This window comes from Chiroxiphia lanceolata, chromosome 6 (genome assembly GCF_009829145.1).
Source record: "Chiroxiphia lanceolata isolate bChiLan1 chromosome 6, bChiLan1.pri, whole genome shotgun sequence".
Lineage (NCBI taxonomy): Eukaryota > Metazoa > Chordata > Aves > Passeriformes > Pipridae > Chiroxiphia > Chiroxiphia lanceolata.
This window is the reverse complement of record NC_045642.1, coordinates 53,414,800-53,431,978: the sequence shown is the minus strand read 5'-3', so window position 1 is coordinate 53,431,978 and position 17,179 is coordinate 53,414,800. Positions and strand designations below refer to the sequence as shown.

Here is a 17,179-nt window from a genome sequence, read left to right as displayed (position 1 = left end):
TTCAGTCTCAAGTGAACATGACTAACTAGTAATTTCCTGCATTTCTGACATGCCATGATCTTTCTTGATGCTGTTAAAGTTTGTGACTACACGGAAAAGCAGTGGCAAGTTGATAGGGAATGACCCTTGATAAGTTATTCTGAAATTGCTTGACTTTGCTCTGCAAGTTTAGTCTCTCATAGCAACATGGACAGCATATCATTTTATGCTGGCTTCATTAAAAGAAAACGATTCCATCTTTCAGTTAAAAAAAAAGAAAAGCTGTAACTGTTGAAGCAGCATGCACCTAATAAGCTACTTCTAAATCTGGCTCCATCATTTCAGTCTGTGGACTAGCAGAACAGAGCTTGCAGAATCCTCCTCAAGTAAGTATTGCTTTCTCTTAACAGTATGTTTGTTTTTTTCATTTAAAATGCATACCAGGTAGTAAAGAAGTCTTCAGCATTGAATTAGTGGTGCTGCAATATGACAACTCTATGCCTGCTTTAAACATGAATTAAAATGCTCTGTTGTTTCATTTGGCAGACATTACTGTCTTTAAAAGGAGTTAATACATTAAGGTACAAGACAGCAAATTATATGGATGAAGCTTCCAAAAGCTGCAGTGCTGAAAAGCTAATGAAATGATTTATAATTGACTGTCATTATAGGGTTTTTTTAAATGAGTTATGTATCTTTCATTTGCATAATGCACATCATGGAACATGTCTATTTGATCTCATCAGAACTGGAATATGTATTCTGAATATGCTACTGGCCATTAAGTATGAAATTAGCAAAACAATTTATATCTTCAAGAAAGGAAAAATTTAGATAGTGGCATTAATATTAATAAAGCTAATATATACACTTTAAGCCTACCTCATGTTTGTGTTAAATGATGAAGTAAAATATATATAGTGGATGACTTTGCCTAATTATACAAAGTATTAGTCAAACATTGCTAAACACGACAGAGATGAAAAAATTTTTTGTGAGAAAAATAACATGAATGCACGACATTTTCCAAAACAAACACCACATACTGTAGCACGCCTCTGCAAGAGTATTTAAACAGCTCTGATGGACATGTCTCTTTAATATAATAAAATGAGGTGGGACTATGGGTGTGGAAGGAAAATAAATAACAATATTTTTCTTCATGCTGAAATTGCAATTGTAATAGAATGGAGTTAGGCAATGCACAGGGCTACCTTTACATTTGGTATGCAAACACACACATAACCAAATGCAAACAAACATTTTTTTTTCTCATTTAGTCGTAGCTGCTTAGCATCTATTCCCATGACATGCAACTCATTGCAAACATGCAGGTTTGCAGGACTCAGCAGAACTGTATTGCAGCTGCATCTGAGACATTACAGCTCCAGTACTAATACCCTGGAAACATTTAGCACAAACATACTCTATACCTCCAAAAACATTATTTATCATATTTTTATGTGGGGAAAAATATTTTGAAAAAAAAATATCAAACTGTTTAGTTAACTTCCACAGAAAACTATATAAATACTTCTCTCCTGCTCAAATTATCCACCCCACAGAAACCCATGACAACAGCAGTCAAAAAATTACCATGTATTCCTTTCAGTTATTTTCAAATTACCCATAACAATAAATTTTAAAACATACTGTCAACCCAACTAATTTATATGCAGGCAAGCTTTTTTTAAGCAATCTTTTCCAGGACATATTGAAGCATGGAACTGGAACAACCATTTCCTTATTTACTGTGTAATAGAAATAGAAAGTTTTTGGCAGATTATGCATGTGGAGAGATAAAGAATGGAAAGAGAGATAACAAAATTACCATGTTACAGTTATGGTGAACAATAACACATCCTTTTGCAAGCAACATTAAGCTTCCCAAGGGCCAATTCTGAAGAGCCTAATAAATTAGAAGCCAGTAAAGGAGAGATTTAGGCTGACATCCCACAGCCCCTCCCAAAATCTCAGGAAAACACAGCATAGTTATAACAAGATCCGTAAATAGTAAAATTTATGGTACCATCCCTGCAAGACAAAAGGAGACATCAGTGAGTAGTAATCACACTAACATGCTTAGATCATTTCCACAGCTATTTCTATTTATCAGCTAGAGGAGGCAATCATTGGTAACTATTTCTGAGACAGACTGCTAGGGTGAGAAAGAGGAAGAGAACTGCATTTGGGAGGCCTTCAAGGGGAAATGGTGACTTCATGATTAAGGAGATAGCATTGCCTAGGTGAAAAAGCTCACTCATTCCTTAGACTTCATGATTTCCTAATCCTGTAAAAGAATTATCCTGATGAAATCCCACAAAGCTACTACAGGTCGATTGTTCTTATGAAAGTCAAAGTACCTAGGGATTTGACTGCTACAAAGAACTGCGAATTTTTGTATGATGCTCTTGAACAACTTAGTCTAAGACATAATTCACTAATTTGAATAAACTCACTGGACACAGAGGGAAAAAAAAAAAAGAGAGAATATCATAGCAACATCTTATTCCTTTGTGGTTTATACGTTTAACAAAGACTTACCTTCCAGTCTTACACTTTCTTCTATGTTTAACATTTAATTAGCAGAATTACATATTCCTCCAGATATAAAAAAAGATGACAAGAAAAACAGTGCTGTACTGAAAGATCTCTTCAATACTCCTGGAAGTATCAATGGGAAGGTCTTTGGGTCGCTTTAATTCACCAGTAAGGTGGTATCACATCAGAAAGGGACAGTATATGGCTCCAGAGACAGCAAGGCCTTGCAGACTGTGATATCCAGCATCAATTTAGGAATGGATTAAAGTAAAATAAACTGGTATATAAAATATCATTAGTTTTAAAATATAGTGTAATTAATGGGTGGGAAATATTTTCATTCCCCCTGAAGAAAAAGAAGTGTATTTTTATTCCAAGTTTGATTTTGCATGAGAAACTAATTCCATTCCTCCACTCACTTTTCCTCTCTACTGTCTTAAATTTCCTTATACTTTTTCATCCTCTTTTTAATAATAATAATAATAATAATAATAATAATAATAATAATAATAATAATAGGGGTGGTAAATAAGAAGAGAAAAGGGAGAGGAAAATAGCATAACAGATTTGGAAAGCCACATAACACATTCTACCTCAAAGAAGGACAGGTTTAAAGACTAGACTCAAAGGATTTGACACTTCCCTAAAAATACAGATTTTCAAGGAGCAGTGGAAGAAACTAAGACTCTTCATCTGTGTATTCTCAGAAGGATCAATTATTTTACTGTCTTTTCACCAAACAACCACAAAGTGAACTGGAGACAGAGAATCAAATGTTAGTGTAATGCAGATGACCTACAGCTCTACCCATCCTACAGCACGGCTACAAAAACGGTACAGCGTGTGAAGAAGAGCTCATGGAGCAGCTGGCTAAAGCAGAAACTGAGCAAGAAAAAGATGATGTTGGCAGAGGATAGGAAGCATTTTGAGGACTCATTCACAGTACAGGTACGCAGCCGCGGTTGGTCACTAAACACAAATCTGATAAAGAAACTGTTATTCACAAATGCTATTACCTTCTGTTAGCTAGGAAGCTCTATCTTTCTTGAATGGGGATAAAAATTTCTCAGGCAGGTGACATCACAAGCTTTTAGTGCTAAGAACTTCCAACATGGAGAAAAAGCTATGGTGTTTATGCTTTGAAGCTTGGTCTAACTCTGCAGCTTCATTTCTCTGGCTTTTCTCAACAAGAGTAAAATTTCTCTTCATGGGAGAATGAAAGGGAAAAAGTCCCTTGGTAATTAAGGGTAACCAAATCTCATTATCTAATGCTACAAGTGCCTTTTATATTTCTTTGAAATACTTTAAAAATATAGACAGTAACATGTGTCCAGAGTGCAATTTTCTACTGGTAGGGAGCTGACAACACAACAGCCAACAGATTACAACTCATATTAATTGGCTGCTTACACAGTAATGGAAGGTCCTCTGACAATATGGTACCAAATGCAGTAAGAACCTGTGTCAAATGGACTGTTGAACTGCTTTAAAAGAAATTTAAAATTGCTTACCTTTTTCTCTTCCTTAATTTTTAATTTATTTTTAAAGCTATAAATATAGCTTGCATTTTAATTGGGTGGCTGTCTCTAATTTTACTGCAGCTGTAGCATTTGTCAGAGAACAATAGCTCTGTTTTCAGGGTGCTGAAGGATTCATAGTAAAAAATGTTTTTAATGATCCACACTTCTTACAGGCCTATCACAGCTCTGTTTAGTATACAGTTGTAAATTAAATGAATCAGACTTATTACTGTTAACTAGAAAGATGACACAGCAGTTCGTTGCATTGTGTTTGGTCACTCTGTAGTTGTAAAACAGATAAATGTTTTCCTCATCATTTTGGAAAAGTAGATTAATGAGAATTTAGAGGAATTTAAATGCAAAGTAGGATGCACTGTCCACTATGCAGATTCCTGCACAGAAGCATGAGTTTCTTAAATGTCTTTGGTCTGTAAGACACCACAGTAACTTTTCACCTCTTTTCATGCTAATAAAATCTGCCATTTGTTAAGAATCCAGACTGATTTAATAGTGACAGGACAGGTTCAATGTTTGATTTGTCATCACATGATACAGAAGTACCAACAACTGAGAAAGGAAGAACTCATTTTAAGCTTTTAACATGTTCCCATTAGCAGTCACACATTAAAATAAAAGAACTGAACTTTCATTCTACTGGTCCTGAAGACAGCTGGATCCTACAGAGTTAGAGCAAATGTCTGCTGACATTTTCCTTAGGACTGAAACCTTTCAAGTGGAATCTGGTGAGGCAAAATGAATACAGACAACACTGACTGAATCTCTGCTCCTTTAGAAATTGTTTGTTCTGAAAGGAAACAAAAAGGGTGAATGTAATATTTAGCATCCTAGAAATAGAAATTATTCCTATTAATTTGGAAATGTGATAGAGTTTCTGGAGGATAACTAGAACAACGCTGAGAAGAATTTAAGCTAACTCTGTCTTGCTGATAACACTGGACTAGACAACCTTGTATGAAAAGCAAATTTGTATTTTGCAACCATTACAGAAAAAATAGTGTAACCATCTGCTAAAAGAAACACAGAGGGGAACATCTGTATTATTTAAAGGGATATATTGAAGTGCAAAACTGAAAGGTCCCATAAAACACTCAAAATTAACTGCATTAAGTGTGAAGAGGAATGGATAAGATGCGATAAAATTTTCATTAAAGGCAGGAGGGAAGAGTATATATGAACAAGAATGGGCATTGGGAGAGTTGGGATATAGCTATTTTAAGAGTAGAGTTTCAGCTGAGGGACATACACATCTGTAGGGCAAACTGAGTACTTTGAAATGAATCACTATTCTTACGAATTCTAGAATCCAAAATCTTGGTTTCTACTCACTGGCTATAAAAGGCTCTGGAATCAGTCTTAACTGCAATTAAAATATACCTCAATATTGTTTAAAAATCAGATTTACTTTTTTTTTTCATTAATAACTTAAAGCTTTCTTATGAATCTCAAAATGTGGAAAACCTTTATACTTGTTTGATTTTTCTAATGTAGGTATCTGCTGAAGATATTATTGTTAATGTATCAAAAGGCATAATTTTAGATATACAGAAACTTTGCACGTGTCTTTAGTACTAAAAATGCTGAAAAATGTTGTCTGCTTTGTCCCAGAAATGATCATCTCTTCCAGATCTCCTCACAAAGAAACTTCCAGTTGTCATAACAACATATTGCCACAAGTACAAGACAACTTGTACTTGCTTTTAATACAATTAGCAAAAGTTAAAATCTCCTGAAGACTAAAAACCAGGGATTTTATTTCAAAGGAATTAATATAGAGATTTTTTTTTTTAAATTCCCACAAAATTCAACTTACAATTTAAAATCTTCAGACTGTAGAAAAATTCCATTGCATCAAGTCATATTTGCAGGTAACTCCGTTATGCTCCATTTTTATACAAAATACACAGGTTTCTAATAACGTCTTTGCAAAATGACACTCAGAGTATAAGTAAGCCTAAACTAACCTTTAGGAAAATCTTCATGTGTTTTCCTATGTAACAAGTTTACTAGACAAATCCTGGAATGCTTCAGTCTTGTCAAATGAAATACTGAACCATTATGAAAGTCCCATTTAAGCTGTGATTTTATCAATCATTCTGTTATAAATGTTCCAAATTCAACAGTCAGTTTATCAGGAACAGATCAGTATTGTTCTGTTTATATTCTTATTTTAACACTAAAATAGAATAGAGCATCTTAGCCATTACTCCACACAAAATTGCAAACAGTATCCACTTGAGTCCCTAGAAGTAGTTCACTTATGAGCAAGTCTTGACAGTATCTAGAGATGTCACCTTGATCAGGGTTGCATTATGCAGGATTGTGTATTAATGCATAGAAAAAGTCGGTCCTTTCCTAATTTCTTCAGTTAATGGTAGCTACAGAGAAAAGTTCAGATGTTGATCAAAGGTCAATGAACTAGGTTGGCAGAGCTGCTGACTTATTTACAGTAAAGTCTGTCACTTGGATCAGACAGTCTTCAGTTGATTTGCACAGACATATTTATTATTCCAACAATTGTGCCCACAATTTCTAAAGTAGGGCAAAATTAATGTATAAGTTTTTCTCTTAAGCTTATTTTAATGTTAATATGACTGGTTTAGAAGAAGTTAGAAATCTGGTAAGCATCCACCTAGCAGAGGCATATTGTAGCAATAAATAACAGAAGAATTTGAGCTCTCTGAAGGTATTTATTCTAAGAGTACCACCCAGACAACAGCAGCAAAATATTGCCATTCACAGACATACCTGCTTGCACTGGCACAAGAAATACCCTATATCAGCAGTGTCTTCAAAGATATTTAAATATGTAAGCTAAAGTAATTTGAAGTCTTCAAAAAATCAAGTCACTTAACATATGGAAAATAAATCATGAACATCAAATCATTACAAAAAAGTTTAAAATATCAAACATTCTAATTTTTAAACGTATTTTGTTTTAATATTCAGCTTCTCCCTTTATACCTGTGACTGGTGGAAATAATTTCTGTGATTCAGGTAGTCTCTAGAGAATATTTTGGTGAATTTATTTAAGAGAGAACACTGAATAGTTACTATTACAATAAACTTTGATAACATCTATTCCAACCGAGATGGAATTGGGAAAAGATTTATATCATTTAAGTAAGAAGAATTATTTTTCATTTTGCAGCTGTTGATAAGTTTTTTTTTAATAATTTAACATTTCTGTGTCATATGTCTAGAGTCACTAGGCAGAAACCATCTGAAGAAAGAAAAGCTGCAGTGTAAGCAGTATATGACACCCACAAGTACTATGTACCTTACCTGTGTTACCTATAACCTACAACTTGGCATTTTTCCTATTTATATACCAATGAAATATTTCAGAGCAAATGGGCTCATTCCTGACAATAGAAGAGAATTTTATGATCCATTTTTGTTGACTGTACCACAGTCTTCTGATTCATACCTTAAAATTTGCACATATGCAATGGATAGCTGAATTTATGTTGGCAGTTTACATAGCTTTGTTCTTGTACAAATGAGCCCAATCTCTCATGAATAAAAAAGCCATTCTCCAAATATGTACAAGTCATTACAGGTTCTGGCTCAACAATGAGGATTGCTCTGTTTCTGAAACAGGCATTATTAATAAAGTCCATTAAAACTGCAGAACTCACACTTTGCCAAGCTCTAATGGATCTGGAAGGCAGAAGACCTAAGATACATTAGCATAGACCCAAAGTATTTGTGAATCCTGTTTGCTTTTACAAACCTTAAGTTTGTAAAAGTCTATACATGGTGAAAAATCCCTACATTCTGGCTTTGCAAGAGTAGAGTAGTGCTCTATTGTTCCCTGATTGCATTGAAAATGTCATGAAAATCTTTATGTTGACAATTGAAGGCATTTTCCAGCCCTTTAAGCTGTCAACATTCACATTCAAGTGAGAGAGGAATAAATTCATCTAAAACGAGACAGTGTGAACAGGATTTACGCTTTTTAATCCACATTATCTTTGTGATCAGGATAATGTTTATAGCGTACAATGGAATGGCACAGTCCCATAGAAAATATGGAAGCATTTCAGGAAGTAATTCCAGTAAAAGGAATTGATTTCTGATGTGTTAAAAGGATCTTCATGTCCCCCTGTTATTTGCAAAATTAATGTACTTACTATGTTAATTTGAGAGATTCGTAACACTCCAGCAGCTTTTATGAACTATGATTTAAATGAGTGTTGGAATTACCAACGTGGAGACAATAAATTCTATTATGCAGTGGGTAAAGTGCCTTGTAATGAGGGACCTAAATGTCTGCTTCAAAAGTTCATGGGACTATATTTCAGCTCAAGCTGCTGTTGACCTGTGATCTATAGATGATACTTTTAAATGTGCTCTTTACTGACATTTTGCCCTCTTCTTTGCCACCTTGTTCTGATCCTCAATCCCTTCCAGGGGTCCTCCTCATGTCCCCCGTCTCAGTGATTAAGGGAGGTCACTCAATTTTCTGCTTGTGATTCTCTTCTCTTTTTTTTCTCTACTTGCTGCCTGTCATCAGTTAGAAAGCCATGGTGGTGGCAATGGCAGTGATGTAAGCAGAGTCTGAATCCCACCAGACAAAAAGGGTTACATCACTTACTTTCACACTTATGCTAAAGTAAGGAGATACAAAAACAGCCAAAAAACCCCTTTTGAATTCCCTTCAATTCTTTCTGTGGTCAGTTCCAGTGGCAGCATATCTTTGGGACGCTACAAATATGCACACTGATTATAAAGTCAGATTGTAGACTTTAACCTCACTTAAACTGCATATAGAAACCAAAAATAGAAATTCTGTACTTCACAGGTCAGACTTGCCTGCTTATGAATATAGTCAATAATGAGAAGAACTTCACATACAAGGTACTGAAAGAACCTGTCATTACTGCTCCAAACTCATTTACAATGCTGAAATATTGCAGCTTGCTTTGGACTCTAACCTTTAAAAATTGCTTTAGAATGAAAATTATGGCAAGAACAAGCAGGTGGAAAGTGAGAATCATGTTTTCTTTGCTTTTCTGGGTCTAGCAGTTTTGTCACTAACTTTTCTAATAGAATAGCAAACACTAGTAGTATTAGGACAATATAGCATGACCTTCTCTACTATTGGATTTTAAAAAGCCCTGAAACAGAACCACCCCAGACTTTACTTAGTGAGAATTGATCCACATCATGGTAGTTTGGTTTCCAGTTCAACAGACAGGAATATATCATATGTTGCTTTGGATCGATGAAAGCCCATGCTCATCCACTAAGCACTCAATACCCTGGAAAATTTGCATGTCCTATAGATTCTGTTCATTAGTATGTCTAATTAAAATTATGAGAGTGTGCTATTGATCTAATTATGAAACATATATATAATTTGGGATGCATATGGGACAAAATGTGGTAGCTGCAAAGACATGCCTGTTGTCTTACAAGATGAAGGATTTATGGAAATCCCTTTCACTGACACCAGCTGACATACAGACACAAAAATAAATGGGGTCATTGTCAAAGGGCTCCATTTCCCCAGTTAAGCCAGAGGGTGCTGTGCCTGGAAGACCAGCCAAGCAAGAGAGGGCTGGCAGGGTGAATGAAGAAAGGGCATGCAGGGCATCCACCGCTGCATGTGTACCAGAAGTAGGAGCTGATGCAGAGAGGAAACTCTCTGGAGATTTGACGATGAACAGTTACTCAAAACGCTGCAGCTCCAGTGAGGACAGCTTTGAGTTACAGGGTAGTGCAAGGTCAGAAGCTAAAAGCTTTGTTAAAAGCAAAAATAAGGATGAAGGCTATCGACCCCATCGATCAAAGCACTGTCAGAAAGGGGGTGAAAAAACTCATGGACTGGAACACTCTTCTCTGTATCCAGCAGAAGTGGGAAACACAAACCAAAAGCTCCAGAGGCAGAAGAAGACTCACAAGAAAAGCAGTTCCTCTGCATCTGACTTGAGTTTAGTGAGCCAAGGATCATCAAGTTCATTGTCTGTTGTGGAAGAAAAAATAGAAGCTAAACTCAAGTTCTCTCAATTTATTAATGAAGTTACTTTCAGAGTGCTTGATCCCATGAGCCTGAGGGCATACCGAGCTGCTAAACAGAAAAATACCTTTCCTTCTGGTGTGAGAAGTCTAGATGATTTTCATATTAAGAGAAAATCTCCTGAAACCTGGAAAGAGAACATTCTAGATGGGAAAACCCATGAAGAAGTAGACTTAGAGACTCTCAGAAGTGACGACATCGTGGCTGGAGCACGAACACACAGATTAGAGAAATCATTGTCCCTGGATACAACTCCTTCTCTCAGGTCATTTGATAATGGTGTCTCATGCAGAACAAGATCTGGCTTGCCTGTTGAAATTATGATTTCTAAAAGCAAAGATATGCCAGCCACAAAATCTGCATCTCTTCCTAGAAGTACAAGCATGGTGAGCTCTCTCTCAAATAATTTCTTTGGGTGGTACGTGACAAGTACTTTTACATCAGTGTGACTATTTGAAAAGTGTTTCTATCTTCCTGGGTGGGCTTTTACCATGCACACAAATTTTCTCCAGGGTGGGAACAAACATGGAGTGTTTACTTTTAGTAGCTCAAGAAACCAGCTCTAGAAGTATGGGAGGAATGAAAGACAGGATACAATTCCCTGATCCTTTTAGTTAAGTGTCTTAGAAGATGACTTTACAAAATCAAACAAGAAAAGTATTTCTGCACTGCAATGAAGCATATATATAACCAGGTCAGCTTGATATGATCCGTCAAGGCACGGTTGAAAAAGATGAAAAGAGCACTGTGAGAGACTGCTCAGGTATTTAAGCTCACTAGTTTAGAACTTGCTCTGGTGTCTTTACACTAAAAAAGAATGCTCTGTTAGTGTGTTTAAGTATTAGTGAGATCTCTGACATCCTGAAAATGTTGCTAATGTTTGTGTATCTGGAATTAATAAGCATCAATTGATAACTTTTTTACTGATGTGCTGGGGAAAAAAAAAAAACAACAACACAAAAAAACCCACAAACAAACAAATGAAAAAAACAAACCAAACAACTTAAGAACTGAAAAAGAAAGAGAAAAAGGCTGAAATTTTTTTCCATGGTCTGGTAAAAAATATTTATGTTTTTAATTTTTTCTTATGAGATTCTTTGTTTGGTTGAGGAAAAGGCATTTATGCCTATGAAGCAGGGCAAAGGGAAATTGTTCTTTGGGAGCATGGTATGGTCTGAAACCCTAAACTGGCAAACCTTGAACTGATACATTATGTTAGTATGTCTCCAGAGTAGTAGTTGCAATTGTGCTAAAACAATAAAGGTCCAGGAACTATTGCTTAAGACTATACACATACACACAGATGTTGCTACAATGGAAGCTGTAACAACTGCATTATTTAAAAAGTCTATTCAAATTTAAAAATAAGGAAGGAAAAAGTTGTCTCATTTCACAGAGGACTGTATCAAGGAGAACATCCCAATGTTGATTTCATTCAAACTTCTGCAATCCAAGCTTAGGATTTTATAGGATGTCCTTGGATGTTTTAATTGTCACCTATCAAAGATGTCTGGAGGGAGAAGAAGTGAAAGGTAATTGAACGCAGAGAGAATTTGCACACTGTGTCATGTCACAGCTCCACAATGAGAGCTGTCCTGCAGCAGGGTCAGGAGGCTCCACTGTGAGCCCATGGCAGGATATGCTTTTTTCACATTTCAATTAGGCATCTGTCAGAGCATCTTTTCCAGTGGACTTGCTTATATGTACAGGATGAAACTTCCAACCGATTGAGTACTAACTGACTAAACACTGCAGAGTGCTCTGTAATTCCACTCTTTTAATGGAGGCATCAGTCTACTCCAGTTCAAGCTTCAGCCTGTTCTAAAACTAGTCATTTAAATTAAACACAGGAGTTACCAAAAATTTTACCTCAGACTGCAGAGCTCAACATGAGAAAAGAAAGGAGCAGCAGGGCAAAATACAAGAGCAAAACACAGGTTCATGTTTCCTACATGCAAAAACTTTGACTTCAATGCAATTTATTTAGTGCCTGTCCTCAGTTGAAGCATGCTAGCAAGAAGCAAAAGGATAACTGTACATTCTTGGATGTCACTATTGTAAAGATATTTAAAAAGTATTTGGTTATATAATATTCATTTGAATACCCATATAGAATGTTGCCTAAAACTGTTTCATGTCTTAGTTGCAAAGTTATTATTACTGTACAGGAGATAATCTTCAAGAGAAACAAATAGATCTGGTTATGTTGACTTAACTATCGAAACCAGATAGCAGAGGTATAACAACACATATCCTGAAGAGCATGAAAGAACATACTTGAAAGTTTGAGGTTAAGAAAGCTGCCTAATAAAAGAAATGTGACTCAGAAGAGGAATGCTGTGACATTGCCTCCTGTCTGTTATGTTTTTTGAAGACCTCTGAGGTGTCCACAACTGCCTCTGTACTGCAGTTGATCTGTGTATACTGGGTCCAGACCCACTAAAGTGATTTTCAAGTTTTAGATTTCTGAGAACTGGTCAAAATGTTCAGGGACATTTCTGCAGCAAGTATTTATTGTTTTGCAAACAGCTGCTACTGAAATGAAATCCCACAAAGAAACCACATAGAGTTATGCAGAGGAATTTCTGGAGAGCTATCAGGATTAAAAAAGATACTCATCTTATGACTGAAGTTAAAGGCAATTGTGATAGGTAGAAAGCAATTCCAAAATAGGATGGATATGACCTTACTGTGGTCTAAATATTTTAGTAACCTGACCAGCAAGATGAAATTATTTTTCATTTCTATGTATTGATCTAAATTTGGAGTCACTGGACAAACAAGTAGGAAAGCAGAATGATTTAACTAGGTGAAAGCAAGCCTCCAAATTCAGACCAATGTAGTGGAGGGTGTACAACTTGAACTACATCATACTTCCAGCCTGAAATAACATGACCAGTTCAGTAGTCTGAAAAGTACATGAAATGTCTGAAAAGGTTTATATACAATGGAAAGTTTCTCAGAACTGGGAAGATATGCTTGTCAGAGTCTATCAAAGAACAGATCAATACAGGAAGAAATGTGTATGGGTCCAAAAAATACACGTTTTTCTCAGACCCGGGGTATGTTTCACAGAAAGCCAAACATGAAAGAAGATTGGTCCGCGCATGTAAATACATATTTTATCTTAAGTTCTTGTGTTCCAAGTAACAAATGTCTCCAGGAGAGTTTTGGATACCACTACTACTGATCCAGGAAGAAAATATTTGTAAAAATTTAATTCCTAAATAAATAACAAGAGTCTGACTTCAAACCTGAGTAAGTCTGCAGTACCTTGAGGTTTGAATCAATCCCAATATTACTTTTCAGTTGATTTTAGTGATACATGAATGAGGATCAACTTTCCAACTAGATCTCATCTTTACTTACTTACTTTTACCTGCTTAAGGAACCATATGATACAGCAGTAGACATTGACTTTTCTTGATCACAGGAAATCAATTTCTTTCTTAGAAGAGCTGTATCTTTCCATCTTACAAAGAAGCTATTAGTAGTACACATTCTGTGTGCAAGAGGTCTTAGAAACAATTATGGACTTTATCATTGCAACTATATGCATACATATTGTAAGGAATTGTGCACTTGTCACCTAAGGCCATGACATTATCAGACAAAATAAATATCGTCAAACCTGATCAATACAAATTACTTACTAAGCTCCAATATCCCCTGTGAGTTGCTAGAAATACAATGTTCCAATTCGGTGAAGAATCTGTCTTAAAAGACAAGCTTGGGTTGGTATAATGTCACTTCTACATTTTGGAAGTTAAGACTTCAGATACTATAAGCTAAGCCTGAATTAGGCAGGTGGTGAGAGGACAGAAACTTGGCCTTGCTCCATAGGAAGTAGCCATGCTTATGGAGCCATAGAATCATAGAATGTTAAGGGTTGGAAAGGACTGTAAAGATCATCTGGTCCCAATCCCTTCTGCCATAGGCAGGGGCATCTTGCACAAGGCCAGGTTGCTCAAGGTCTTACCCAGCTCAGCCTCGAATACTGCTAGGGTTGGGGCATCCACAGCCTTCCTGGGCAACCTGTTCCAATACCTCATCATGCTCACAGTGAAGAATTTCTTTCTAATAGTTAGCCTAAATTTCCTCTCTTTCAGTTTGTACCCATTATTCCTTGCCCTATAACTACATTTCTGACAAGGAGTCTCTCTCCAGCTTCTCTGTAGGCCCCCTTCAGATACTGGAAGGTTGCTATGAAGTCTCCACACAACTTCCTCTTCTCAATGTTGAACAGCCCCAGCTTTTTAGCCTGTCTTAATAGATGAGGTGCTCTGGTCCTCTTATCATCTTTGTGGCCCCCTCTGGGGTTGCTCCAACACTTCCATGTTCTTCTTATGTTGGGGACACCAGAACTGTAAGCAGTATTCCAGGTGGGGTCTCACAGGGCCCAAGCTGAGACGGAGAATCATCTCCCTTGACTTGCTGGCCACTCTCCTTTTGATGGAGCCCAGGATTTCATTGGTTTTCTGGGCTCCAAGCACACACTGATGGCTCATCTTGAGTTTTTCATTAACCATCACCCCAAGCCTTTCTCTGCAGGGCTGCTCTCAATCACTTTTCCACCCAATCTGTAGGTGTGTCTGGGATTGCTGTGCCCAGGTGCAGGGCCTTGCACTTTGCTTTGTTGAATGTCATGTCTAAGAATAATTTAGCCAAACCTGCAAAGCTGCAACAGTGAAGTTAGAGCCAAGAGCAATTGCTTATTACTTGGACAGCATCATTGTATGAATACAACTCTTTCTGAACCCAGAGTGATGTGTCTGTGTGACAACACATTAGGTGGGCTTCTCAGCTTGGTTTGCCACCAGCTCCAGAGTTTCTTCTGTATTTAGCTGCTGAGATTGCCAATCCAACCATATCCCTGTTTGTCTCACATCTCCACCTGTCCTCAATATCTCCAAAGAATTGCACTAGTCTCATCACGTAGCTTAGGATGATACTTCAGCCCCCTGTCAGGATAAGGCACCTGGAGAGTCACTGTGCAGTCAAGCTCCCTCCTGTGTGATATAGTCTCAAGGGCCAAAACCTTGTAAGCAATTCAATTCCCTCCTGTAGCCTTTAGCAAAACTATCAGAAAGTAAAATATTCATTCTCGCTCTGATTTTAATCAATGCTCTTAGAGAATTTAGTTTCTATAGCCCTTGAAACAGGAGACAAATGCCTCTACAAAGGCTTGAATCCTTATAAAACGTAGATGAGTGAAGCACAAGCTAGAATAAAACCCTTTTCATTCCTCTCACAAGAAATTATCATTACAATAACTATTGTAAAGAAGAAATATGACCAGAGTATATCCATTTATATAGGATATTGAGAAGATTCAAAGATTCCTGTGTATATCTAGTACAGGTAGACTGTTTGATTCCAGGTAGGCTGTTTAATTCTTTGGAAAATCTATAGGTAGCCTACTGAAGTACAGTGTCACAGACATCAACACAAACAAGGAAAATTATACTAATTTCTGCTTACTCCTACTTCTTATCTATGAGGATTCCTGCTGTTCACTACAAGTTCTCTTGCAAGACAAATGCCTTAGCATGGGGATGGCTCTCTGAAGGTGCAGAAGCATCTTGAAAAATTACAGCTTCACACACCTGAACTTCACAGGTATGAAGGGATTCGATCCCCGTATGAGCCATTCACTTAAGAGTTGAACTCAATGATCCTTGTGGGTCCCTTCCAACGCAGAATATTCTGTGAAATCTGTCAGAGTACAGTAGGACTGTCATGAAAAGGCTGTGCTAGAATGCCACAGTAGAAAGTGCAACCAGTCTTCTATTTCTAAATGGAAGTTTCTAGGGCAGTTTCTAGGTTCTCAGTTTCTAGGACACCTGGATACTAACAGAATCTCACTGAAAGAGCAGACAAGATTTTTGTTGCTCTAGGTCAAAGCTCTTTTATACAAGAAGGTTTTCAATCCTCTCTGCGCCCTTCCAGCCTGCCACCATGATGTAAAAATAGGTATTTGCTTTGTTCTTGGATGAATACCAAATCTTTAATTTCTATTTACAGTACAGTGATGTTTACAAGTAAGATTTGAGTTCAAATACATTATAATGGAAAGTATATATTATTTCACTGACTCATGCATGCAATATGCTAAAAGAAAAATAGTAAGAGGTGGCACCAAAAGTGAAGGATAATGAAGTACCCAGGTTAGTGATCAAGCCAGCAGCCAAATACAGGTCTGAAAAGCCTTCCAGTGTCCTATTTTCTGGTCTGTTCCTGCTCTTTCCGACAGGCAGGGCAATGTAGAATTACCCTTAATAGCCTAAATAATGAAGATCTGATCCACAGCTGTGGCACCTCAAGGTGACCAGAAGAACATAAAAGAAAGAACTACATCAGATGCTTCAGTTCTTTACCACTTGACATCCACATGACAGATCATATCATTAGAGCCTTATGTGAGTCTCATATGGCAATGGAAAATGCGACACGGCCACCTTTCCTAGCACCCTGGCCTCTTTCTTGCCATGCTATTCCACATGACACTGCTTAGAAGTTTGTTCCCCTCTGCTTTGCAAATTGGAGGTGACCATTAAAATAGATGAATAGATGATTTTCCTCTTTTCCAATAAACTTGATTAACTGGAGATAATGTTTACTTCTTTTTACCATTCAGAGGTATCAGGAAAATACAGTAATTTTAAGACTTACTAGCTTTAAACTCATTATCACGTGAAGTGAGTGTAGCCACTGAACTGCAAGCAATATAAACTGTAACAAATTCATTCTGTTATTTTTCTTTCATCTGCAGATTCCTGAAAACAGTCTCTGTGTTAATACTGTATAAGAATCCCAGGTCATAACAACTAAATTGAGTGTGGAAAGCATTTCCTTGGTACTTCGAAGGATTTCTATTGAATCATTATTACCTCTCTCCTTCTGATACCAACACTGACTGTTTTTCTATACACTACTATTATGAAATTATCACTCTTGGTGTAGTAGTAATGAGTAGTATTGCAAATGTATGCCAGTGTGTACACTTGGAGCTTACAGGATTGGTAAATTAGCTTTATAACACCTCATAGATGTTAGGCAATCAAATACTCTAAGCAATAAAATCTGACAGCCAAAT

At 36.8% G+C, this 17,179-nt stretch overlaps 1 protein-coding gene across 4 annotated transcripts in view; it reads left to right on the top strand.

Annotated features, from left to right (window-relative positions):
- The first annotated feature begins 260 nt into the window (after window positions 1–260).
- BEGAIN (brain enriched guanylate kinase associated) overlaps window positions 261–17,179 on the top strand; it is a 161,263-nt gene continuing 144,344 nt past the window's right edge. For 3 of the 4 annotated variants that reach the window (XM_032691961.1, XM_032691959.1, XM_032691956.1), the window contains exons 1-2: window positions 261–365; window positions 3,339–3,468. In XM_032691961.1, the coding sequence (XP_032547852.1) occupies window positions 3,418–3,468 (51 nt within the window). In that variant the 5' untranslated portion in view covers window positions 261–365; window positions 3,339–3,417. The remainder of the gene's footprint in view (window positions 366–3,338; window positions 3,469–17,179) is intronic. The other variant, XM_032691960.1, reaches the window with a different exon arrangement.